The sequence below is a fragment of the Spermophilus citellus genome, assembly GCF_964194105.1.
Source record: "Spermophilus citellus genome assembly, chromosome: 3".
Classification (NCBI taxonomy): domain Eukaryota; kingdom Metazoa; phylum Chordata; class Mammalia; order Rodentia; family Sciuridae; genus Spermophilus; species Spermophilus citellus.
The window spans coordinates 46,549,025-46,576,579 of NC_138184.1; the positions used below are offsets into that span (position 1 = coordinate 46,549,025).

The 27,555-nt window shown below is 37.2% G+C and overlaps 1 protein-coding gene across 10 annotated transcripts; it reads left to right on the forward strand.

Moving 5' to 3' along the window:
- HESX1 (HESX homeobox 1) lies at positions 1-27,244 on the forward strand. Of its 10 annotated transcripts, none has more exons than XM_081284155.1 (7): positions 12-116; positions 1,221-1,259; positions 17,151-17,210; positions 25,848-25,922; positions 26,394-26,590; positions 26,869-26,970; positions 27,067-27,244. In XM_081284155.1, exons 3-7 carry the CDS (start codon positions 17,171-17,173, stop codon positions 27,163-27,165), a joined length of 513 nt encoding a protein of 170 aa, XP_081140281.1. In that variant the 5' UTR covers positions 12-116; positions 1,221-1,259; positions 17,151-17,170; the 3' UTR covers positions 27,166-27,244. The 10 variants fall into 10 exon arrangements, with proteins under 10 accessions (XP_081140277.1, XP_081140281.1, XP_081140282.1 ...); XM_081284156.1 differs by having other exon boundaries at positions 17,156-17,210; XM_081284153.1 differs by having other exon boundaries at positions 36-217.
- The last annotated feature ends 311 nt before the right edge of the window (positions 27,245-27,555 follow it).

Here is a 27,555-nt window from a genome sequence, read left to right on the forward strand (position 1 = left end):
GCACTGCGGGGCTGGCCGAAAGGTTCCTTCGCGGCGCCGGGCGCTTCAGCTATAGCTGGCGGCAGAGGCAGCGCTGTCCGCCTGGGGTTGGAGGCATCGTTACGTAGATAAAAATGGTTGGGGAACGTCTCCACACCACTTCCCACCGCGGGTAACCAGTCTCCTGTGAGGACGGCTTTGGGAAATTTGAGACAGTGTTTCTTCTGCATCTTATTTCGTAAGCGACCTTGGAAAAAAAACCCCACTGCTGGCGCCTAAGTTTCATCAAATTATAACCTTCCGGGCCCAGCCCCAAAATGTCCGTGAAATCTGAAGTTGTGTCATTCACAGGGCTTTCGGGTAAATTTGTCGGCAGTTAACTCAAAATTATTTTCCTGGACACTTGGATATCTGTATACCCTGTTTAAAACACGTGACTTTGTTGCCAATTCTTGAGTTCCTACGAGGCCTAGAAGCCTGACCCATTGAAATTCCGACTTCCATATTTTTTTACATCACAAAGGAAAACATCTTTTTAAAAATCAGGATGCACTTGGTTAACTGTGTTGACAACTGACTAGCGTTTCTGTTCAAAACTTTTGGAAGAGGTTTTAAACAGTTTCTTCAGTCTCTAATTTTACAGTCAAGTGAAGCTTAAATAAAATGAAGATTTAACAAGCTGAAGGGTAGAACTCTGGTTTTCCTCCTCTTTCTTGGTCCATCTTCTCCAAACTTATATTGCCTCATTTATTTCTCTGTCGAATTGTAAGAAGCTTTCGTCAGCAGAGAGAGAAAATGTCAAAATAACGAGTTTACCAAAAATCTAGCCATTAAAACCACCAATCTATTCGATTTTCATTCAGAAAGTATAAGATGGTGAGTGAAGATCATTGGTTCTACAGATATATTAAACAAATCCAGAAACCGTGGCTCAAGTCCAAATATGGAATTACATATTTTAAACTAAAAGATTTTTCCATGATGACTTGAAAGAAAACACAATTATGTTTTAAAATTTTATCCGGTAAATTTTTATTACAGTTTCACAAATTATCTTTAGTGTTATGTCTTTCAATGAGAACTCTTCCTGTAGATCTTTTACCAACTAGTCATTCTTTTGAAGAGATCTTTAGTTTTTGATAAAGGTGATTTCAAGTCAATTCTTAAATTAGGTTAAGGGCTCCCAGTTGTGTTATGGATTTTTAATTCTTGGTATTTCTTTTCTGTTCTGCCAACAAAAGCGCCATGCACCCTGACTCCAAAGAAGGAAGACCTGCAAGGTGAGTGACTTTGGTTGAACTGTTATTTAGATTTTAAGACCGGTGGTGACACCTGATAATAATCAGGAGTAAGAGGCAATTAAAAAACAAAGTATAAGGACTGGGGTTGTGGGTCAGTGGTAATTTGATATATAAAACTTTATATGAAAGAAGAGTAATTATGTGGTGTCATCAAATTAAATAGTTTCCATCATTTTATGTTATGTGCATTTAAACAATGTTTCTATAAAGTATTCTTAAGAGGCTATTATGTTATCAGAGAAGGGCATGGAATTCTTGACAGGGTCAGCTTGTTAAAAAACAAACAAGGCATGGAACTGGAAGGTGAGCCTCAGGGTTATACACAATTACATATAAGAGGAAAGGAGGAGTAGGAGAAAAATTATATAAGTGGAAGAAACGATTTATAGTAGAGGGGATGGAGAGAGAGTAGGGGAGGGGAGGGGAGGGGAGGGGTGAGGGGACAGTGGAGAATGGGATAGACAGCAGAATACATCAGTCACTAGAAAGGCAATTTGTAAATCAATGGAAATGTAACTGATGTGACACAGCAATCTGTATACGGGGTAAAAATGGGAGTTCATAACCCACTTGAATCAATCTGTGAAATATGGTATAATAAAAACTATGTAATGTTTTGAACAACCAACAATAAAATAATTAAAAAAAAAAAAACAAACAAGAACAGGTTAACTTTCAATTAGGTAGAGAGCTGGTTTAGTCAAATTATAAATATAAGGACTGGGATTGTGGCTCAGTAGTAGAGCGCTTGTTTAACACATGCACGGCACTGAGTTTGATTCTCAGCACCACGTAAAATAAATAAATAAAGTTATTTTTAAAAATTATAAACCTAGAAAGAAGCTTCTTCTGTTTGAATCCTTTAGCTTTATACCACTGTATACCGTGCTTATCCAAAATTAAAATATTTCCTATTTTAAAGCATCTTTAAAGCTGCAGAATTTGCAGTCTCCTTTGATAACCTGTTTCAGTTTAATCAGCCTAAGTTTTGTACAGTTGACCAAACTCAGTTCATTTTAAGCCCATTTCCTTTTATATAGGAAATGAGGCTTGTTCAGAGAATGCCTCAGGGGTTACTGGAGACTGGTGTGTGGGTAGCATAGTAAAAACTTTGGGCAGCTGGTTAATTTTATGGATGGCAAGTCAGGATTAAACAACATCCACCAAAGAATTCTTTGAGATGTTTCACACATATAATTCATTGAGACAGTGCACACGTGTAATTTACAACCAAAGGACATTCAATCTTATAAATAGATTTGTTAATTATTAGTCTCCTAAAATTTATTTGGTCTTCTTATAATTAGATTTTTACATGATATTTCTTGAAGTTCTTGTCTGTGATCTGTAATAGAAAAGAATCCAACAATCCAAATGTCAGTGATGGTTTTTTTTGTTTTTTTTTTAAAGAGAGAGTGTGAGAGAGGGGGAGAGAGAGAGAGAGAGAGAGAGAGAGAGAGAGAGAGAGAATTTTTTAATATTTATTTTTTAGTTTTCGGCGGACACAACATCTTTGTTGGTATGTGGTGCTGAGGATCGAACCCGGGCGGCACGCATGCCAGGCGAGCGCGCTACCGCTTGAGCCACATCCCCAGGCCAAGTAATGGTTTAATTTTCAAAATTATCCCCTAGATCCTCTAATCTTAGGCACATATAGAAATCATCTGGGCATGGTGGAGGTTGCAGGGAGATGTTAAAAGACAGATTCCCTGAGCTCTGCTGGAAATTCTTTTTTTTTTTTTAATATATATATATATATATATATATATATTTTAGTTATAGGCGAACACAATGTCTTTATTTTATTTTATGTGGTGCTGAGAATCAAACCCAGTGCCTCACCATGCTAGGCAAGTGCTCTACCTCTGAGCCACAACCCCAGCCCTGGAAATTCTTTTGTAATAAGTCAGAGGTAGAGGACATCTCTCCAGATGAGTCTGATGCAAGCAGTCCTCAAATCACATGTTGAAATTTTTATCAAAGATGGAGAAAGACCGCTGGGAGGCAGCAGGATTGCAAGTTCAAAACCAACCTCAGCAACTTTGCGAGGCTGTAGGTAACTTAGTGAGACCCTGTCTCAAAATAAGATATACAGGCTGGGGATGTGGCTCAGTAGTTAAGCATCCCTGGGTTCAATCCCTGATACCAAAAAAGAAAAAGGAGGAAAAAAAAAGATGGAGAATGCCCATTTCACTCCCCCCCCCAAAAAAAAAACAACCTTATATTTAAGAGAATTTAAGAAATCAGAGCTAGGGGTGTAGCTCAGTGGTAGAGCACTTGCCTAACATGTGCAAGGCCTTGGGTTGGATCCCCAGCACCACTACCACTGCCCCCCCATCCCAAGAAAAAGGTCAAGTAAATGTTTAGAAAAAGAATCCTAAATTCCAGCTTAGGATGGCACCATTTCTAGAATCATGTAGAGAGCCTGGAAATCACCTACTCAAAATTTCCTCTGAAAGATTTCATCAATCTGAAATTCTGGGGAATTCATGCTACCTTTAAAGAGCATAATGTACAATGTGAGTACTTCTGAATGTTACTTGATAGATCACTCTTTAATGGGACATACTTTAACAGCTAATTCAGTTGTTTTCTTTTTAATATCCAGCTGTAATGAACCAAATTCAAGAAATGGGTATATTAATTGGTAATTTTGGAACTTGAATAATTCCATCTATCTTAAAATATTAGACTAGTGATAGCAACTGGAAAACCTTGAGCAATTGGAAAGCAGAAGAAAAAGTCTTGAGTAGGTTGCAAAAAGAGGTGATAGGGCAGCAAGAATCAACTGGTTATTCCTTAGCAATTGCAAGGCAAATTCTGTAGCTTCTACTTTCTTGAGTGTAAAAAGAATAAAACCAACTGGATGTGGTGATATATGCCTGCAATCCCAGCAACTTCGGAGGCAAGATTGAAATTTGAGGCCAGCTTCAGCAACTTAAACCCTTTTTCAAAATAAAAAAATAAAAAGAGCCAGGATTTTTTTTTTTTTTTTAATTCTCTGTATTGTTTTATTTGTCTAAAATTAGCTTTGGGCTGGGGATGTGGCTCAAGCGGTAACGCGCTAGCCTGGCATGCACAGGACGCTGGGTTCGATCCTCAGCACTACATAAAAGAAAGATGTTGTGTCCACCAAAAACTGAAAAATAAATATTAAAAATTCTCTCTCTCTCTCTCTCTCTCTCTCTCTCTCTCTCTCTCTCCCTCTCCCCCTCCCTCCCTCCCTCCCTCCCTTTAAAAAAAATAAAATAAAATTAGCTTCTTGTTCATCTTGAAGAGCCAGGATTTTAACTCTATGACTAAGCTCAATCTCCTATACCAAAAATAAAGAAAATAAATAAATAAATAAAGGAATGTTTTCTAAATAAGATCATGTTTATTATCTTATAGAATTCAGATGCTGTTTTTTTAAAAAATATATATATTTTTAGTTGTAGATGGACACACAATATCTTTGTTTATTAATTTATTTTTTATTTGGTGCTGAGGATCGAACCAGTGCTTCACATATACTAGGCAAACACTCTGCCACTGAGCTATAGTCCCAGCCCCCAGATGCTGTTTTACATAATATTATCATTACCCACATTAATGTTTTATCACTTTGATTTAGGGACTGTGTAGCAAAACCCAAAACTTAAAAATAAGCAAATAATCTATTTGAGTCTGTTTTCTGTTGCTAAAAATTAGTACTATAGACTAATTTGTAAAAAAATGAAAACAAAAAAATAAAGGTTTACTTGGCTTATGGTTCTGAAAACTGGGAAATTCAACATTGGTAGCCACATTTGATGAGGTCCTTTTTGTTGGTAGCAACTCTCTAGCAAAATTCCAATGTGACACAAGACTCATGGTGAGACAGAACATCTTAGCTCAGGTCTCTCTCTTCTTTGTCTTATAAAGCAGTAAGTAGTTCCTTTGTGTATGTGGGGGAAGCGGTGGTGCTGAGGATTGGCTGCTATACCACTGAGCTACATTGCTGACCCTATTTAAGTATTTGTTTATTTAAATTTTTTTGAGCAGAGTCTCACAAAGTTACTAAAGCTAGCCGCAAACTTGTGATCCACCTGCCTCAGCCTTCTAAATTGCTGGAATTATAGCTCTATACCAAAATGCTGGAATTTCTACTCTCATAATATTGTACCATGGGGTTTAAATTTCAACATAAGTTTGGATGGGAACATTCAAACCATACCAGATGTATTTTGATATTATAGAAAAAAAGTATACCAACACAGTTGCCCAAACAACAAAGACTATTACCACATTGACATATTTGGGGTTTTGTTGTTTTGTTTTGTGTGTTTGTATAGGGAGGAGGTGTAGAAGTGCCTTAAGGTTAAAAGATAAATGGCATTTATTATACTGCTGCCACCACAGGAATTCTGTAAACAGACAAGTTAGAGTAAAGAGGTTGCTATTGGAGAAGTCAGAATGTCTCAAGACTATTTAATGTTTGAAAACATTTTAGGCAGGGTATGTAATGCCTGTAATCTCAGAGACTCCAGAAGCTGAGGCAGAAAATCAAAAGTTCAAAGCCAGCCTCAGCAACTTAGTGAGACCTTTGTCTCAAAAAATAAATAAATAAATAAAATAAAATAAAAAGGGCTGGTGATGTAGCTCAGAAGCAAAGCACCCCATAGTTCAATCCCAAGTATCAAAAAAGCAAACTTTTTTTTAAAGAGAGAGTGAGAGAGGAGAGAAAGAGAGAGAGAATTTTTAATATTTATTTTTTAGTTCTCGGCGGACACAACATCTTTGTTGGTATGTGGTGCTGAGGATCGAACCCGGGCCGCACGCATGCCAGGCGAGCGCGCTACCGCTTGAGCCACATCCTCAGCCCCAAAAGCAAACATTTTAATTTTTACAGAACTACAGAAGACAATTAAAAAAAAAAAAAAAACAGTAACAGAATTAATTAAACCAGTAGTATTTATCTCATGGCTAATGCAATCTGAGTTTAACAGCATATCCATCTACAAACACTAGATGGCACTATTAATTTAGTTTGGGGATTCAGACTGCCTCAGGAAATGACTGTTTCCTTCCATATTTACCAAACAATGAGCAAAATGGTAAAAATCCCTGTCCTTGTACAGCTACTGTTTAGTAGATATGGTAAGGAGAAAAACAAACTTAAGTAATATTAGAAATGTGATATGGAAATAGAACAGGAAAATAGGAGTAGTGGACAGTTAATTTAAAGTTAACATTTTAAGTAGGTTCTTCAGTTTGGGTTCACTGAGAAGGTGACATTCAAACAAAAACATGAAGGATGCCAAGCATGGTGGCTCATGCCTGTAATCCCAGCAACTTGGGAGGTTGAGGCAGGAGGATTGCAAGTTTGAGGCTAGCCTCAGCAACTGAATGAGACCCTGTTTCAAAATAAAGGAACAGAAAGGGCTGGAAATGTAGCTCAGTGGTAGAGAGCCCTGGGTTCCAATCCCTAGTACAATAATATAAATTAAAGAAAAAAAGAACTTGAAGGAGTCACAGGAATGAGCCATGGGAACATCTGAGGATAGAGCATTGAAGTAAGAGGAACCGGGGCTGGGGATGTGGCTCAAGTGGTAGCGCACTCGCCTGGCATGCGTGCGGCCCAGGTTCGATCCTCAACACCACATACAAACAAAGATGTTGTGTCCGCTGAAAACTAAAAAAATAAATAAATATATTTTTAAAAAATTTTTTAAAAAAAAAGTAAGAGGAACCATTTAGAACAGAGGCCCAAAGCCTTAAGGCAGGAGTGGCCTAACCTAGCCTGATTCAGGAATTACATAGAGACTAGAGTATTGGGAGAAGAGCCTCCAGGAAGACACCCAAAGAAAGGTGGAGGGAAAAGAGGCTTAATCATGTAAAGCTTTGTAGCCTACTTTGATAAAAAAAAAAAACTTTGGCTTTGACACTGATTTGGTCGAAATCAGGTCACCTTTAACAGAGATTGTGATTTGAAACAAATGTTGTGGAAGCTGAATGAATTAGTGATATAAGATATTATAATTTACAGGCAAGTTGACATTATCTTAAGTAAACTTGGTAGTTTATGAGATACATTCATTTAAAGGAATCATTTACAACAGTTATGTAACCAAATCATATTCAATAAAAAGGACCAAAAACAGTGTCTTAAGAACAGAAGAAAGACAATGATTTAATCTAAAAATGAGTATATAGTTTTTCCTCTTCCTGAATAATTCAGTGCTAAAATCATTAGGTAGGTTCAGGTAAATTAGAAGTCTATGCAGGATGAGGAAGCCGTTGGGGCCAGAACAGGGCATTGGAGTCCAACCAGGGTAAGGAGGGATAGTGTGTGTTGTCAGAACACTGAAGGGTTCCAGCAACCATGATGCATACCTATAATCCCAGTGGCATGAAAGGTTGAGGCAGGAGGATCACAAATTCAAGGCTAGCCTTAGCAACTTAGACTCTAAGCAACTTAATGAGACCCTGCCTCAAAATAAAATATAAATGGGGCTGGAAATATAGCTAAGGGCTGGAGTTTTTGCTCAGTGGTAGAGTGCTCTCCTAGCATGCATGAGGCACTGGATTGGATCCTCAGCACCACATAAATGTAAAATAAAAATATTGTGTCCACTTAAAACTAAAAAATAGCTATATTTCTTTTTTTTTTATATTTAAGTGGTAAAGTGACCCTGGGTTCAATCTCTAGGACCAAAAGAAAAAGAATCCTCCCCCCAAAAAACAAACAAACAAAAAACTAGAAGAGCAAAGAGGGCATTTTGGTGGAGAGGCAGCCCAGGGCAGGATACTGGCACAAAAGTTGGCAAGGAGAGTATCTACACAAGAGAGCAATTTTAGAACCCATGCAGGATGAATTGGGCTTTTGTGTAGGATGGGAGCCTGGTATAAGATTTCAGAACCCAAAATATGAAAGGAGAATCAGGAAAAGAAGGCAGATTGCACCTCAGAATGAGGTAAACAGGGCATCTATGTAGAGAGTGTCTGGGTCTGGGGTCCAAGCAGAGAGAAAAGGGCTTTTGTGCATAAGGTATAACCTAGTATTGGGACAGGGTATTTAGTGTTGAAGTGGGTAAGAAAGGCTTTCATGAAGTAGGACATCTCAGGTGGAGGTGTCAGAAACTCAAGTGAGGGAAGAAGGCATCTCTGTAGGTAGTGGCAATGGAAATTTGGTTACATGTGTAGGGTATATTAAATTAAAAATTATTTTGAAATGTGGGGTGGTATGCCTGTAATCCCAGTGGCTTAGGAGGCTGAGGTAGGAGGATCACAAGTTCAAAGCCAGTCTCAATAATTTAGTGAGACCCTAAGCAACTCAGTGAGACCCTGTCTCTAAATAAAATATAAAAAGGGCTAGGGACGTGGCTCAGTAGTTAAGCACCCTGGGTTCAATCCCTGGTGCCAAAATAAATAAACGTGTGTGTGTGTACACACACACACACACACACACACACACACACACACACACACATATATATAAACACATTTATATATTTTTTTTTTCTTTTTTAGGACAATAGATGCAGGTTTCTGTCAGAGAACAGAATTACATATATGTAACGGGAGAAAGCATGAACCCTGTGTTGCTGGGATTGGAATTAGAGGTTTCTATGTGAATTTGTAGATTTCAATAAAGAATAAAATTCTTTAATATTATTCAATATAAGAATAAATATATTGGGGCTGGGTTGTGGCTCAGCAGTAGCATGCTTGCCTAGCACGTGTGAGGCCCTGGGTTCGATTCTCAGCACCACATAAAAATAAGTAAACAGAATAAAGGTATTGTGTCCAACTACAACTTATATATATATATATATATATATATAACATTATATCTATATATATAATCTCTCTATATATATATATATTATATATATAGAGAGAGAGAGAATAAATATAAGCCTGGCGTGGTGGCTCACTCCTGTAATCCTAGCAGCTGGGAAAGCTGAGACAGAATTGCAAGTTCAAGGCCAGCCTCAGCAATGGTGAGGCATTAAGCAACTCAATGAGACCCTGTCTCTAAATAAAATACAAAATAGGGCTGGGATGTGGCTCAGTGGTTGAGTACCCCTGAGTTCACTCTCTGGTTCAAAAAAAAGGGAATAAATATAGAGGCTGGAGTTGTGGCTCAGTGGTAGAGCACTTGTTGGCATGTGTGAGGCATTGGGTTCAATTCTCAGCACCACATAAATATAAAATAAAATAAAGATATTGTGTCCATCTACAGCTAAATATATTTTTTAAAAAAAAGAATGAATGTGGGGCTGGGATTGTGGCTCAGTGGTAGAGCACTCGCCTAACACGTACGAGGCCCTGGGTTCGATCCTCAGCACCACATAAAAATAAATAAGTAAAATAAAGATATTGTGTCCAACTACAACTAAAAAATAAATATTAAAAAAAAGAATGAATGTAGTTGAAAATGTGTATATGTATCATATTTGTTTCCTAACTCTTCCATTGAGAGGGTCTGGGAATAGAAATGACCCAACAGAAATAATCTCATATATAGCCCAGATCTTCGCTCTAAACCCCATTCTCCATTAAAAATAACCAGGACTTGTTGAAAAAGTGGCTGACCCTAGGACATAAAACAAATACAGAATAAGGTCTGTCTGGGATGTCTTGTAATGCCAAAAAGTACAAAGTGCTCAAAATGATATGGCAATTCTACATAAAAGTAAGCATGAAGAGCCAGGTATGGTGGTGCATAGCCATATATGGTGGTGCATAGCATGATGGCACATGCCTGTAATCCCAATGACTTGGGAGGCTGAGGCAGGAGATGGTGCATAGCATGATGGCACATGCCTGTAATCCCAATGACTTGGGAGGCTGAGGCAGGAGGATTGCAAGTTCAAAGTCAACTTCAGCAAATTAGTGAGACCTTGTCTCAAAATAAAAAATACAAAGGGCTGGGGTTGCAGCTCAGCAGATAAAAGCCCCTGGGTTCAATCCCAGTACAAACAAACAAACAAAAGTATGAAGTATGAAGAAGTTTTCCCATAGGCAAAATTGGGAAATTTGAACAACACAAAAAATAAAATCAGTTTATAACTCATTAAATAAAGTAGGAATCTATGAGTCCATAATGATGTAAATAGATGAGTAAATAGAAAGTTTGGTGAGAAACAAAATATTCACATGAGTTTAAAATATCTCCCCCCACAAAATTCTATATTATAAAGAGGGAAAGTATAACTTTACAATAGAGAAGGCTATCAGACACCATCTTAATCAAATGCTCCAAATTGAACATCTCAGTAATGGGACAAATTGGAATGATGTGCTGCCTGACAACACAGCATCACTTATGTGACCTGCCTACCAAAGATGTCCAACTTAACATCATCATAAGGAAACATCAAATGACCTTAAATGAAGGAAATTCTACTGAATGACTATAATCTTCAAAGTGTTGAGGTCATGAAGGTCCAGGAAATACTGAGATCTGTTGTGATTAAATAAGACTAAAAAGACACAATTGAAGGGAATACATCATTCCAAACTAAATTTGATTGCTATAAAGGATATTATTTGTGAATTATAATTGGTGAAACTTGAATGGAGTTTGATGATTAGATGGCGGTAATGAGTAAATGTTAATTTCCTCCTTTTGATTTCATTGTGATTATGTTGGTAGGAGGGAATGTTGGGGAGTGATAGTGGCTAAATTATATTATTATATTGTGTGCCTGTACAAATATGTAACAACAAATCCCATTATTATGTATAACTATGATGCACCAATAAAAAATGTGAGGAAAAAACCCAAATAACACAGTTAACAAATGGGCAAATGAATTAAACAGACAAATATATGAAAACATGTTCAACATCATTAGCAATTAGGGAAATGAAAATCGAAATTACACTGAGATTTCATCTCACACCAGTGAGAATGACATTCATCAAGAATACAAACCATAATAAATGCTGGAGAAGATGTGAAGAAAAAGGAGTACTTTTACACTGTTCATGGGATTGTAAATGAATACAGCCATTTTAGAAATCAGTATGGAGGTTTCAAAAGACTAGGCATTGGGCTGGGGTTGTGGCTCAGCGGTAGAGCACTCACCTAGCACATGCGAGGCCCTGGGTTCGATCCTCAACACCACATAAAAATAAATAAACAAAATAAAGGTATTGTGTACAACTAAAAAAAAAAAAAAACTAGGCATGGAGCCACCATATGACCCAGTTATACCATTCCTAAGTATTTATCCTAAAGAATTAAAGCCATCATCCTATTCACAGTAATCAAACTATGGAGCCAGCTGAGGTGTCCATCAACAAATGAATGGATAAAGAAAATGCGGTGTATGTATCCAATGAAGTTTTATTCAGCCATAAAGAAAAATGAAATTATGTCATTTTCGGGAAAATGGAAGGAACTAGAGATTATTATGTTAAGCAAAACAAGCCAAACTCAGGAATTCAAGGATCGTATGTTTTCTCTTATATGCGGAAGCTAGAGAAGAAAAAGGAAAAGAAAGGTGGGGGGCAGGAATTTCATGAAAATCAACAGGAGATTAGTTGAGGAAAGAGGGTGTAGGAGGCAGTGAGGGAGGAGGGAAGTGTTGGGGAGTGATATTAGTCAAATTATATTGTGTGCATGTATGAATATGTAACAACAAATCCATCATTATACACCAATAAAAAATGTGGAAAGAAAAAAATAAAAATGTTTGTTGTGATCAAAGGATTGTTTTTAAGTTGTTTAGAACCATAACATTTATCCCCTAGAAACAATGCTATACATTACTATCAGTTTCTTGGGTTAATTGACAACTCCCACTTAATCTACAGTGATTAGATTAAATGGCACCAGAGTTTAGTCCTGAGCCCCTTGGAGCCCTAAATCTTAAACTCTTTATCTTTGAATATTGAGTCCCAAGAAAATCTGAGTCTAATTTAGCTCAGCTCTGAGTTTTCTTTTCTCTACTACCAATTTGGGAAAGACATAAGGACAAAGGATATTCTAGGTGGAAGTGTTCATTGGTCAAGATTTTTTAGAATGAAATTATGGCAGCATTCACCAAATAATAATTTCTTCTTCAAAGACATTTTTCCATGGAAAAAATTTTGGGGCTGGGATTGTGGCTCAGTGGTAGAGCGCTTGCCTCGTACAGGCGGGACCTGGGTTCAATCCTCAGCACCACATAAAAATAAAGGCTTTGTGTTGTGTCCATCTACACCTAAAAAATAAAATATTAAAAAAAATGGAGGGCTGGGGATGTGGCTCAAGCGGTAGCACGCTCGCCTGGTATGCGTGCGGCCCGGGTTCAATCCTCAGCACCACATACAAACAAAGATGTTGTGTCCGCCAAAAACTGAAAAATAAATATTGAAATTCATTCTCTCTCTCTCTCTCTCTCTCTCTCTCTCTCTCTCTCTCTTTAAAAAAAAAAAATTGGAGACAACTTATGTGCCCATTAACAGGGGTGTAGTTTGATAAATTATATAGTGCCAAGCAATTACTGAATAAAGAGGCAAAGCTATACTTGCTGACGTGAGTAAGGGCATGAGGTACAAAAACTAAATTTTTTGCAGAACTGTGTGTATGTCTGACTGGATGAAAATGTGTGTATGTGTGTTTGCATATCCTCCTATTTATGAAATGACATTTTAAAATGACAGGATGCTAGAGTTTTAGCAAAGTGGTAGAGTGCTTGCCTAGCATGCATGAGGCCTTAAATTCAACCCTAGCACTGATATAAACAAACTAGCAAATAAATAAAACAGAAGCATTAAACCATCAGTAGTGGTAGTTAATAGATTAAGGATTAAAGATTGGGTAGAAAAAGATTATCTTATTTTACTCTATGTAATAATGGTATAGAAAGATTTTTTTTTTTCTTTTTTTCTTTTTTGGTACTAGGGATTGAACCCAGGGCTTAACCACTGAGCCACATTCCCAGCCCTTTTATTTTTTATTTTGAGGTAGTCTCACTAAATTGCTTAGGGCCTTACTAAATTGCTGAAGCTGGCCTCAAATTGCAGTCCTCCTGCCTTAGCTTCCAGAGTTACTGGGATTACAGGCATGCACCATAATGCCTGACTGATTGAAATGATCTTTTTTAAAAAAGAAAAAAAATCCACTGGTGCATGCCTGTACTCCTAATGACTCTGAGGCTGAGGCCGGAGGATCACAAATTTGAGACCAGCCTCAGCAATTTAGAGAGATCCTGTCTCGAAAAATAAAAAGAGCTGGTGATGTAGCTTACTGGCAAAGTGCCCTTAGGTTCAGACCCCTGTATGAATGAATGCATGCTTATGTAATTTTGATGATTTCATATCCAGTTTTAAAATAAGAGCCTCATATATGCAAGACACGATAAATAATTTTAACTGATTTGAAAATGAAAAACTGTACTCTTTACTCTTCCTTTACTCTGAAACTTTACTCTTTTGAGATTTGAGAAGACTAAAATATTTTATAAATGTTATAAATAAAGTGAACTTGTTCAAGCAACCTTTATTTAACATCTTCTGTATAATAAGTGCTGTGCTGGGTACAAGGAGAGAGAGAACCACATATATAGTCCCTACTCTCCTGAATGTTATAATCATTGAGAAAGGCACTGTGAGACTTTTTTATTTATTTATTTTTTTGGTACCAGGGATTGAACCCAGAGGCACTTAACCACTGAGCCATATCTCTAGCCCTTTTTTGTATTTTATTTAGAGACAGGATCTAGAGATAGGGTCTAACTAAATTGCTGAGGCTGGCTTTGAACTCACAATCCTCCTGCTTCAGCCTCCCACGCCACTGGGATACAGGTGTGTGCCATCGTGCCCGACTGGTTTCCTGATTTCTTAAGACAACGCAGTAACAGTCCTTGTCTCCTAAGGCAGTGTGAGAATTCCATGAAATAATCCATGTTGATGCCTGGCCCCCATTGATCCCTCAGTGCTGGAGTGCCCCTGCCCCCTAGCCACAGGCTAAAGAGTGATGGTTGGTGGATGGCTGACTACAGAATACCACTTCCAGTACTGGGTGGGAAAAACTCAAAGCCCTGCCCTAGAACAAGACAGCTTCCCCTGAGAGCAGTCCCTGCCTCTCATGGCTCCTCAGGAAATGTAGCCTTGAGGAGAGTTCTGTTGCAACATCATTTTGAGATGAGATGTAAAGTCTCCTTTGCTGCATTTACAGTGTTGCAGAAGAGCTTGAGACACTGAGCAAATTTGGCTTCCAGGCTGAAAGGTGGATTGGTGTGGTCTCAGCTGAAGAAGTAACCTAGGTATGGGATGCTTGTTTTGTCCCCTGACCCTTTGCCACTGACCATGTTATATTGGCACCTCCAGGACTCTACACTCATATCCCACTACCCATCTACTTCTTCTTCTCCTTGGATCCACATCTTCACTCTTTCCTTATTCCGAGCCCCTCTATAATCCCTTGGCTGGTGAAGTTAGCTGTGATGGAAGCAGATGTGAATTGTTCAACATGACTCAGTATTTTAGAATTTAAGGTCAGATTTTTTAGATTAATATCCCATTTCATGTTTTCTTAATTTTTTTAGTTGTACATAATTTATCGTACTTATTTTTATGTGGTGCTGAGGATCGAACACAGTGCCGCACACATGCTAGGCAAGTGTTCTTACCACTGAGTTACAACCCTAGCCCCTTAATTTTTTGTTATAGAAGGCCATAATTTTTTCTAATTTATAGATTGCCCTAGAATGATACATATATCATTTACAGAAAATTGAGACTACCCTTTCAACATTAAGAAACAACTATAATAATACTGAACTCATTATATTTAACATACCCATCCAGTTTATAAGTGTCATCTCTTGCTAGTCCCATCCATTCTTCTATGCATTTGTTCACTTGTTCAACAAATATTTATTGAATGTCTGCTTTGGCATGATCCTAGGGAACACTAAAGGTATAGCAGTAAAAACAAAAAAACAAAAAAAAAATTTTTTTTAAATTTATTTTTTGATGCTGGGCATTGAACCCAGGGCCTTGCACACAATAAACATGCACTTTACCACTGAGTTATACTCCTAGCCCTAATAAACTTTTATTTTAGAAATCACTTTTTATATGGTATGTATATACAATGGAGTATTAATCATAAAGGAAAATGAAATTATGGCACTTACTGGTAAATGAGTAGAACTGAAGGCTATCATGCTAAGTGAAATAAACAAAAATGAAATAAGCCATAGGTCAAATGTTTTCTCTGATATGCAGAAGCTAGTTCAAAATAAGGGGAGAAAGAGAGAAAGGCGAAAACGGGGCGGGGGGGGGGGATTTCATCAAAATAGAAGGAAGATGGGTAGGCTAGATAAAGGAGATTGAGGAGGATGGGAAGGGACAGGATATAGGGAGAACAGTAGAATGAATCTGACCTAACCATATATATCCACAGGTTAGTAACAAAACAAAACAACAAGTAAAAGTAAATAGCAGAAATTTCAGTAAAAGGACCAGGGGGAGAGAGGAGGACATAACTGATTACTGAATTAGAGCAAATTATATTCCAAACTTTTATAATTATGTCAAAATGATTCCTAATGTTATGTATAACTAAAAATAAACGATAAAGTTTTAAAAACTTAGGGGCTTGATTGTAGCTCAGTGGTAGAGCACCTGCTTAGCACGTGTGAGGCACTGGGTTTGATTCTCAGCACCACATATAAATAAATGAATAAAATAAAGGTCCATCAACAACTAAAAAAAAAATTAAATTTAAAAACTAAAAAAGAAATCACATTTTAACATTTAAAAATATTGAAAATCTTAAATCAGTGTAATTCCTATGCAAAAATAAGAAAGGGATAAATGTCATTAAAGCTTTGCATATTGCTTATTTTTCTTACTGTGCTCATAAACATGAGCATAATATTTGTGTGTCTGATGTACAAAAATATCTGCAAAAACACCTAAGACCTTGGATGAATTTCCTGATGTTAATGATTAATGGAAATACACAATTGGAAAATAAATTATCAAAATTTAGGTGAATTTTCAAATTAATAAAATAAGTCAAAACAAACTTTTCAATTTTCTCTTCATATTTAAAATATATACTGGCTGGGTTTAGTGGTGCATGTTTGTAATCCTAGTGGCTTGGGAAGCTGAGGCAGAAGGATCACGAGTTCAAAGTAAGCCTCAGCAATTTAGCGGGGCCCTAAGCAACTTAGCAAGACCCTATTTCAAAATAAAATATAAAAAAGGATGTGGCTCAGTGGTTAACCACCCCTGAGTTAAATCCCCAGTACCACACACAGTGCACAATCCTATAATCTCAGCTACTCAGGAGGCTGAGGCAGGAAGATAGCAAGTTTGAGGCCAACCTGAGCAACTTCCTTTTTTTGGTACTGGGGATTGAACTCAGGGGCAGCCAACCACTAAGCCACATCCCTAACCCTAACAGAGTCTCACTGAGTTGCTTAGTGCCTCACTTTTGCTAAGGCTGGCTTTGAACTTGAGATCCTCCTGCCTCAGCCTCCCAGCCACTGGGATTATAGGTGTTCACTACTGTACCCCGCTCAACCTGAGCAACTTAGCAAGACTGTGTCTCAAAATAAATAAAAAGGGCTAGGGATATAGCTTTGGTAGAGTATCTCTGAGTTCTATAAATAAACAAGTAAATAAAGTTCAATTATATTATTACTAAATCTCTTACACATCAATATGTCAGACTTTTATTTATCATATGAAAATAAGTGCAGAGGGCTGGGGTTGTGGCTTAGTGGTAGAGTGCTCACCTAGCATGTGTGAGGCATTGTGTTTGATCCTCAGCACCACATAAAAATAAATAAAAGTATTGTGTCCATCTACAACTAAAAAAATATATTTAAAAAATAAGTGATAAAAGATATTAGTGACAAACACAAGATTTTTATAATGTTTTTGTTAATTTATCAGCACAGTTTGATGTTGACATCATGAGCTCATTGGTGAAGATCTTACAGTGGACATTAACTGGTAAAGTCAATAGAACAGAGAATTTGGAGACAGAAAACGCAAGTCAAAACTATCCTAGTTGCACTTTACACTCTAGCCTTAAGTTTGGTTTCCTCAACTACAAAATAATGGAATATTTGTGTCAAGACTAAATACAAATATGCTAAAATGTTTTAGAAGTTACAAAGGACTAGAGATATTTTATATTCATATTCATTACAAATTATGTTAAATAACTAGCATTTATTAAAAAACAACATAAACCTTGTTAATCACGAAACATCATTCTCATGCAAAGATATCTGTTTTCATCATTACTATTTTCATCATTACTGTTTTTAGCATTGCTTAATTTTAGGCCAGCATTGCCCAGTAGAACTTTCTGCAGTGGTGGAAATGTTCTTTGTACTATTGGGTATGGCTATTAACTACCTTGGAATATCTAAATTTAAATAAGTTTAACAGTCAGTTTTCCATTTACACCAGACACATTTCAAGTCCTCATTAGCAACATGTGACTAGTGGCGCCCATATTAGACCACTTAAATATAGAATATTTGCCTCATTTTGGAAAACTCTTGGATTAGAGGCTCTATTGATCTAGAATAATCATATTATATATGTAAACATCATGTATTTATCCATTCATAAATCTTTTATTTTTTAGGCATTTTGAAGCAAGTTATAGATATCAATAAATTTCTCTTTTAAATTCTTCTGCATATATAACATTAACTGTTCAATACTGTTTATGCTTTTAGAGATAAAAACATAGTACTATGAAGTGAAAAATCTTAGGTACCAATCAATGATTATTGACAAATGGATACATCTGTGTCATCCAAACTCCATCAAAATATATAACATAAAAATACAGAGCCCAGGGCTGGGCTTATGGCTCAGGGGTAGAACACGTACCTCGCACGTACGAGACCCTGGTTTGATCCTCAGCACCACATAAAAATCAATAAGTGAAAAAACAAATAAATAAATAAATAAGTGAAATAAAGGTATTGTGTCCAACTACAACTAAAAAATAAAAATAAAAAAATACAGAACACAAAAAATTTCATTTTTCTTCCCATTCAATTCCAACTTCTAGTCCCACCTTCTGAAAAATTCACCCTAGTAGAAAAATGGGTTAAGGACATATCCCATGATTTCACAAAACGGAAATATATATTGACCAATAAACATATAAAGAAATAATGTCCAACCTTATTTGAAGAAATACAAAAAAAGATTATTTTGCCTACCAAATGCACAATAATTTTAAATGATTATAATAAAGAATATTGGCCAGAGTATGGGTAAGTGTACTTTAAGACTGTCTACCATACTGTTTAACTTATCCATTGAATACATTTCAATAATTATATTTTTTTCATTTTATAATTTTCATTTGATTCTTTTAAAAATCTTCCCAGTCATTCCTGATCATTTTATTTTGTTTGCCCCTATGTATGATTCTAACCTTTAGTTTTTTCTTTTCTTTTTTTTGGTGCTGGGGATTGAACCCAGGGCCTTGTTCATGCAAGGCAAGCACTCTACCAACTGAGCTATATCCCTAACCCAACTTTTAGTTTCTTAAACTTTCATTTATAATTACTCTATATTCTATACCTGATAGTTACAGCCACATCTGAATTTCTTTAGACTCTATTATTTGTTAGTATTTAGATTTAACTGCTGTAACATAGAGACCCCAAATAGCAAGATAGACATTCTCTGTCAGAATAGCTAGTCCAGTAATGGTATGAAATATCCAACCTACAATCATTAGGATTCCAGGCTCCCATCTCTTTTATTATACTGCCGTTCTCAACACCTCTATCTCCAGCCATTTCATCCACAGTCCAGATAGCAAAAAAGGAAAAATGGAAACAAGAAAGGTGATAGCTGGACTTAAAACTTACATACATTGCTTCTACTAGTTATTCACTATACACCAATGTTCAGGGTAGTCTGGGAAATGTATTTATTAACCTTTACCTAAAAATTATGTCACTGCTAAGGGAATATGGAAGGGATATTGGGAGAAAACTAGCAATCTCTGCTATGAGGTGCAAATCTTGTTTCTGCTGTTTTTCTTTCATGGTGGCTGGTCTTGTATGTCTGATTATCTTTGACTATAAACTTATATTTGCTTGCTCTTAATTTGTAAGAATCTTTTGAACCTAAATTAGGAACAGTTTCCTCCAGAGAGGATTGGATCTGTTTTTGCCAGGAACCAAAAGGTTGATGTTCCTGGCCTGGAATGAGTGTCTTCAGTTCAGCTCTCTTACCTACTGCCAGTCTAAAGGTTACTAGTATAGTTTCAGTGATGCTAAAGATATTTGTCTTTGGAGGCAACTCCACATTTACTATTTGGTTACACATCACTGCTCCCAATTCTGATTTCAGTTGCTGGTTTTTGTTTGATAAACACAAGTTCCCTTACTTTCCCTTCCTTGTTGGAATCACAGCAGTGTACTTATCTTGCCTGTATGTTTAAGTAACTGGAGTAGAAGCTCAAAATGTACCAGCAAGATTGGTTTATCCTCCTGGGCTTCTGACATCACCATGGCATCATCCCTGGGGTAGCTACTGTCCTTCAATTTGAGCCCCAGAATGGACACACATGGATCAGACCCCCAACGGATCCCACAACTTGTAGCTAAGTCAGCTGAGTCCAGCTGTGCTCAAACAAACATTAACTGATCTGCAATTTTGTGAGTGGAAAAAAATTCATTTTTAAGCCACTGAGATTTGTACACATAGCATTTGGATGAAATAGCTCACTGATTCAGAAGTAAAAGAACATGTCTCACTAATGAATGGAACATAGAGATAAGGGAAAGGGAGGCATTAAGAATGGTTGTTTTTTGGCTTGAGCAAATGCTATCTATTGGGGTTTGAAGGCGTAGGCTGGGAGAAGAAAAGTTGGAAAGAAATGAAGAGCTCTGGTTTGGATAGCAAGGAACTGCTAGCTATATGAGTATGATGAGCTCAGGGCTGGAGCTCTAAGTTTGTGATCATTGGCAAAGAAATGGTCTTAAGAGCCAGATTTGCATGACATCATTCAGAGATGGGAGCTGCATACAAGAAAAGTCTCAGATTGGGTCTAGGGTCCTCTAACATTTGGGTGTTGGGGAAGAAGGAGTAGCTACTAAGACAGGGGGAAAATGTGGAGATATGGAAATGGAATCAACAGAGAGAAAAAGGTCAAGGAAAAGAGGGTGAGGAATCCCTTGTGATTCCTGCTTCCAGACTTCCTTACAGTTTTCTATCAACAAAGCAGGCAGAGGAATCATTTAAAAACACAAGTCAGTTCATGCAGCAACTCTACTCAAAAAATAGCTCTAGGGTCTGGGGTTGTGGTCAGTGGTAGAGTACTTGCCTAGCATGTGTGAGGCACGGGGTTTGATCCTCAGCACCACATAAAAATAAATAAAGTTATTGTATCTATTTACAAAAATTTAAAAAATAGCTCTGCATCTAAATAAAGGTCAAAATCTTTACCGTGGCCTGCAGAACCCTACATAGTCTGTTAGCTTTCCTTACCTATCTGATCTCAATATCTACTACTCTCTCCTGTGCTCACTTTGTTCTAACCATGTTAGACTCTGCTTCCTTTTCACAAAAACACCAGGCACAATCCTGCCTTAGGCCTTTACATTGGTCATTGTCACTATCTGGAATGTTTGTACCCCATGTATTCTCAAGGCTCACTCCACCATGCGGCCTGCGCAATGGTTTCATTAATGAGGTTCTAGGCATAAAGTTAGCTAGATGAGATCAAAATAAAACACACAGACTCAGTTACCTTATTTATATTGCCAGGTCCCAGACGGCTCCCCTCTCTGGTTCCCTCCTCTAACCGCCCAGCAGGGCAGCAAGGATTACTCAGGGCTAGGAGGAGAGAGAGAGTTTGAACACGCCTGGGAGTAGCTTTTTATTGGGGAACAAGAGATTCAGGGGAGAATTCCATCCAATGAAGGTTGAGGGGGGACCGCACTCCAAGGTCAGGGTCAGTGATTGGGCCCCCGGGGTCAGTGGTCAGTCACACCCCCACACGGAGGGTTCTCTCATCAGGAAAGGGCCTGGAAAGCTCCGACACAGCCAGAGCGCCTCAGACCCTTAATGGGAGCCACCCAATCACGTGTCAGAAATGGCTTCCCACAGCTCACTCCTTAACCTCCTTCAAGTATTTACTCAGATATCACCTTTTCAATGAGGCCTACCTTTCCCCTTTTTAAAATTGCAACCTCTTTCCCAGCACTCCTGATGTCTCTTGGCCCACTCCAATTTTTTCTAAAGCACTATTGCCTTTTACCTCATTACCTGTTTCTGTTTATTGTTTGTTGTCTCATCTCTCTAGGATTTCTGTTTTCTTTACTTCTTAACATTCAAAATAGTACTTAGCTAATATTAGGTGAAAGGATAAATGAATGACAAACTGTGTCAATGCTGCTGAGAGGTTCTGATGAAGACAGAAATATATCTACTAGGTTTGTTAATAAGGAAGTTACTGGCAACTTTGGCAAGCTTGAAAGGTAGAGACACAGCCAGACTAGAAGGAAATTGAAAGTAAATAGAACATTTCTGGTCTGGCAATACACTGGGTCATATTTCTTAAAATACCCTCCTTTAGATTCTAGATAAAACTTAAGTGCCATGAAGTCACAGCAAGAGGATGGTTGTGTGTGTGTGTGTGTGTGTGTGTGTGTGTATGATGTGAGATGTGTGTGTGTGTGTGTGTGTATATATATATATCAATCATGAGGATTGAAGAATTGGAACCAGTTACTCAGTTATTCAGTAATCCTACAACTTCCTAATAAATTACATGTCTCTCCAAACTCAGTGTTACCCTTTTATTTAAGGGTCATCATCTCCAGCCTCTATAAACAATTGTTTTACCACTGTACTCTTCACACCTTGCCTAGCACATAATGTATGCTCAGTAAATACATGTTGGATAAATAAACTCATGTCTTGTTCCCCTCTTGCCTTTCCTTATAGTAACCAGAATGAAGTTTTTTTTGTTTTGTTTTGTTTTGTTTTGTTTTCCTCAGCGCTGGCCACCAAACCCAGGTATTGCACAAACTAGGAAAAGAATTTTATCACTGAGCTATGTACACTCCCAGACCCAGTGTGTGGTTTTAAAAATATATCCTATGTATCACTTCCAGCTTCAGACCCTCCCTGACTTCCCTTTGTACCATGAAACCCATCCATTATTAAGCCTGGCCAAGCTCTCTGAAAGCATCTGGACTTACTAACTCCACTCCACCTACTTCCTTTTTCTTCCTCAAATATTCCAAGTGTTTTTCAACTGCAAGACCTTTGTACTTATTGTTCCCTCTGGCTGCCTGCTTTTTCCAGGTTCTTAGCATACTGGCTCACTCCCATTCTCAGCTTTAGGTAAAATGTCACTTCTTTGGACAAGCCTTCCTGGGCCACTGACCACCTCACCATGGTTAAAGACATCTGCCCCTCATCATTACCTTGTTTACTTCTGTTCAATGTGTTTATCATTCTCTGAAATTACCATATTGTGTTCATCACGGAACACAAGCACCTAAAATAGTGTCTGGCACATCTTAAGCACCCTATAAAAATCCGTTCTGTGAGCATATAAGAAAAAATTTCTCACATTCTTAAATTCTTTCCGACCTTTTATTTTTATCTACTCATTCATATGTAAAAGAGTGTTTTAATTCCAAATAAAAACAGTTCAAGCTGAATAAAAATGTTGGAATGTCCTTGTTAATACAGAAGCAATTAGAAAGTGAAGTTGCTTTACCATCCACTACGGCTTACTTATGTCTTGTTCCTCTGAGGCACTAACCTGAGGTATGAGGGTCTCAGTGAAGCCTGCCCAAGCATCGACCCCTCCACCTCCTGGTAATGATCCATCTTACCTGGCTCATCTGTTTCCTTTTCTCATGCTTATTCTTGGCTAACCTACCAAATAATTTACATATAATTATTGTTTGTTGCCTATCTGTCAACTCCCACACCACCCGGAACCATTTCGCATTTAATGAAGACAAGGATTCTATTCTATTTTTTTCTGGTACAATTTGTTCAACTAGTTGTAGAATGAATGAATGTCTCAAGAAGAGAAAGAAATCTGGGAAAATCTTGAGTTCTCCCTTCCTCCAAGTCTTCCCAGATTGAGGTCACCCTCACCTTGGCACATGGAATTTGCAGGGAAATGGATGGCATTAGAGCAGATTATGCTAAGTGAAGCTAGCCAATCCTTAAAAAACAAATGCCAAATGTCGTCTTTGATATAAGGAGAGTAACTAAGAACAGAGTAGGGAGGAAGAGCATGAGAAGAAGATTAACATTAAACAGGGACGAGAGGTGGGAGGGAAAGGGAGAGAGAAGGGAAATTGCATGGAAATGGAAGGAGACCCTCATGGTTATACAAAATTACATACAAGAGGAAGTGAGGGGAAAGGGAAAAAAAACAAGGGGGAGAAGTGAATTACAGTAGATGGGGTAGAGAGAGAAGAAGGGAGGGGAGGGGAGGGGAGGGGGGATAGTAGAGGATAGGAAAGGCAGCAGAATACAACAGACACTAGTATGGCAATATGTAAATCAGTGGATGTGTAACCGATGTGATTCTGCAATCTGTCTACGGGGTAAAAATGGGAGTTCATAACCCACTTGAATCAAAGTGTGAAATATGATATGTCAAGAACTATGTAATGTTTTGAACAACCAACAATAAAAATTAAAAAATAAATTAATTTAAAAAAAAGACACAAAATCTTCACAAGATGTTTACTGGTTTATATATCCTCAGAATGATTTTACATGTATGTGTATAAACCCATTCTTCTGGGTGCCTGTTGATGTTTTGTAGGTGTGAGATACTTTGTTCAACCCCACAGCTTGCATAAGGAATTTAGCTTAATATTTGTGATATGATAGGATAAAATCTGATGAAGTTGAGCCCCATCTTATGGAGGCTATTTCGTCTGTAAGTGAAGACTGCCTTTTCTCTTTCCTAAAGAAAAGTCTGACAGTCTTTTAAATGATGGACTAAGCTCTGCCCTTAAATTTATCTTCAGGAAGGTACTGGAAGGGCTGGGGATGTGCCTCAAGCGGTAGCACGCTCACCTGTCATGTGTGCGGCCCGGGTTCGATCCTCAGCACCACATACAAACAATGATGTGTCCGCCAAAAACTAAAAAATAATTATTAAAAAAATTCTCTCTCTCTCTCTAAAAAAGAAGGTACTGAAAGAAGAGCAGAATATAAGAATTATTAACTATTATGCCTTTTTGGGAGAAGAGCCACCTCAAAATCTTTCCAAATTAGCAGCTATAATTTTCTTTTAATTTCAAGTTTTCTTGGGATCATGAAATTAAAATATTCTATTCTTACATTTTTGTTTTTTGTTTTTTGATTTTTTTATAAGTCTTATCATCTTCCTGAAATCTCTTGACCCCAGTCCCTCAAAAGATCAACAGAGCAGGAGATATAGCTCACTGGTAGAATGTCTGCTTAGCATGGTAGGCCTTGGGTTTGATCCCCAACACCAAAAGAGAGAGAGAGAGAGAGAAAAGAGGGATTTTTTTTTTTTTTTTAAGAAAGTATAGTTAACTGGGGCTGGGAAATAGCTCAGTGGTAAAGCACTTGCCTAGCATGCACAAGGCCCTGGCCCTGGGTTTCAATCATCAGCCTCACAGAACAGTTAACTATGTTCTTTTCTTTGAAACAACCATGTTAGGGAGAGAAATTATTCCCTTTAGTTTGAATAGTAGTGCTTCTGAATTGCTTGGAAGTAGTTACATATGAATCTTTGTATAAACTTGTATCTCTCTCATTTAAAAGAAGAGATGAAGGAAAGGAATTAGCCCATTAATTATTTAAAATACTTGGTGCAACTGTTCCTATGAATTAATCCAAGCACTTGGAAGACAATTACACTCAGTATTAATAACTTTGCCAACCTTTTCCAGTATGCTGCACTCTAAATACCATTGTGTTTTCATTGACAACAATCACTATTACATATGCATATGAAAAACAGGCATTTTCATCAGAATTACTGTAATAGTATTAAGAGATTATTATTTTTTCCAATTTCCTTGGAAGAAAATTTACTTAAATTAGATTATTTATTACTTGACTGCTCTCCTATCTTGCCTGTATGTTTAAGTAACTGGAGTCCATGGAAGTATAAACTTCAGAATATAAAGCATGATTTTATACATTAATGATTTCAAATAAAAGAGGAGGGCTATTTTCCTGCATCACTTCTTTCAAGAAAGTTAAATCTGTGTTCTGCTTAGCAGAGATAACACTTTTTGTCCCTGTAGGTGGCCCCCCTGGTGTAGCCATTAGTTGCTAATTACTTGCAAACAAATAAACAATTAACTCCTTAAGCTGCTGGCTGGGCAAGAGTTCATTGACATGCTAAAACTTTCTAAAACAAGATTTTAATTAGTGACGTTCTAAATCCAGCCCCCTTGTCAGCTGAGCTATAAGTTGAGCTGCAGGAAGATTCCAGCCCTGTGCGCATGGGGCCAAGCCATCAGAAAGGCCAGAGCTTTTGCTCTGTAGCCCGTGAGAGGATGTCTCCCAGCCTTCATGAAGGTGCTCAGCTTAGGGAAAGCAAACCCTCACCTTGTTCCTTTTCAATTGAGAGCATCTTAGGACTGGACCAGAAGAAAGATTGTGTTCCATCCATGAAACCTCACAGGCCCTGGGCAGACACCTGCAACTCCTCAGGTATGCTAGTACTTAATATTTAATTTCATTTGAGTTTTAATTTGTCCTTTATTTCCCACTGCATACAGTTAGAAACTATGATTTCACTCATGATATAGCTGAAGCATCTAGCGCTTGTAATGCTTCCATGTGAGTCCTATCGGAAATAAAAATGCCTTAGATCTTAGTGGGTATAAGTTCACTCACAGGCAGTGCTAAAAGTCTGCATTTACTTCAGAAAATTTGTTTATTTGAATCATTAGATAGTCTATACCTATATACACTGAAAAATAAATAATAAAATACAAAATGCTTTCTGTCACCAAGGCAGGATCTTCATTCTGGCTTTTGAGTTAATGAGGGGGCAGTTCTTTTGTGAAACCCAGGATTCCACTAAGAAAATTAAAGACAAGTTACTGAAATTACTTCTTATAGAACTTTGTGGAACATAGTATTGGCCACATAAGATGGGGTTTATTTTTCTGATTTTAGAGAAAGATGCTAACCTATGTCACGGCTCAAGTCTTCCCAATGGGATCTCATTTCCTTGTATGGTGGATCACCCAATGCCAGAAGAAAGAGCTTTGAAATATGAAAATTACTTTTCAGCCTCAGAAAGATTATCTTTGAAAAAAGAGTTGAGTTGGTATAGAGGCCGAAGACCTAGAACTGCTTTTACCCAAAACCAGGTGGGAAGTGTTTTCATCCATTAATGGTAATACAAAGCTTTAGTTGATGTTCCCTTGAGCAAAAGGCTATTCATTCACTTTGGGATCACAGTTTAAGAAGCCTTGTTAATGAAACAATAGACTATCATATTTTAACAGTTTCTGGATAATCACTTTAAAAGCGGTATTTAAATTAGTTGCCCAAAGATTGAGGGCATTTATTTTGTTATACAAATTAAAAGTCCATTTTGGTGACTTATGGAATATCAACATTTTAAAGAATTTTTTTGTTTTTCTAGATTGAAGTATTGGAAAATGTCTTTAGAGTAAACTGCTATCCTGGCATTGATATCAGAGAAGACTTAGCTCAAAAATTGAACCTTGAAGAAGACAGAATCCAGGTAATTTTCAAATTTAGATGTTACTTATGATGATTGAAATATTAATAATAATAAAATAATGTTTCTGAGACCCATCTTATTTTTCCTTAATTTTAGATTTGGTTCCAAAATCGGCGTGCAAAACTGAAGAGATCCCATAGAGAATCACAGTTTCTAATGGCGAAAAAAAATTTCAACACAAATATCCTGGAATAGGTAGAAAACTAAACATGTGAAATTATCTTCCAATTGCAAATCATGAGAAATAAATGCAAATATCAAGTGTTAAAAATGTAATGTTTTTTTTCCTGCATTTAGTCTAAATATTATCCTTTTTTTCCAAAGTGTATTGTAAATAATTATGATTATAGCATGGTACATATTATATTTGGACACTGTTGGTTACAATAAAGACCTTTCCTATATATTTTAATAAAAATTTTCAGAAAAGCTAGCTATTTTGTAAGTGAGCAAAGTTAATCTGATAAATTAGTATGCTAAAATCAGTAAACTCCTGACTAATTCCACAAGCTGGATTCCATTTACAGAGTATTTCAAGTAAAATAATCCAATCTACTTCAATTAGTTTTCTTCAAACACATTTGA

Bases quoted from the DNA above. Each gene is read 5' to 3' on its own strand.
- HESX1 (XM_081284148.1), top strand. From the start codon at position 297: ATGTCCGTGAAATCTGAAGTTGTGTCATTCACAGGGCTTTCGG. The intron at 1,260-17,150 runs GTGAGTGACTTT...TTAATTTATCAG, and splicing joins AAAGAAGGAAGACCTGCAAG to CACAGTTTGATGTTGACATC. The intron at 26,591-26,868 runs GTGGGAAGTGTT...TTGTTTTTCTAG, and splicing joins CTGCTTTTACCCAAAACCAG to ATTGAAGTATTGGAAAATGT.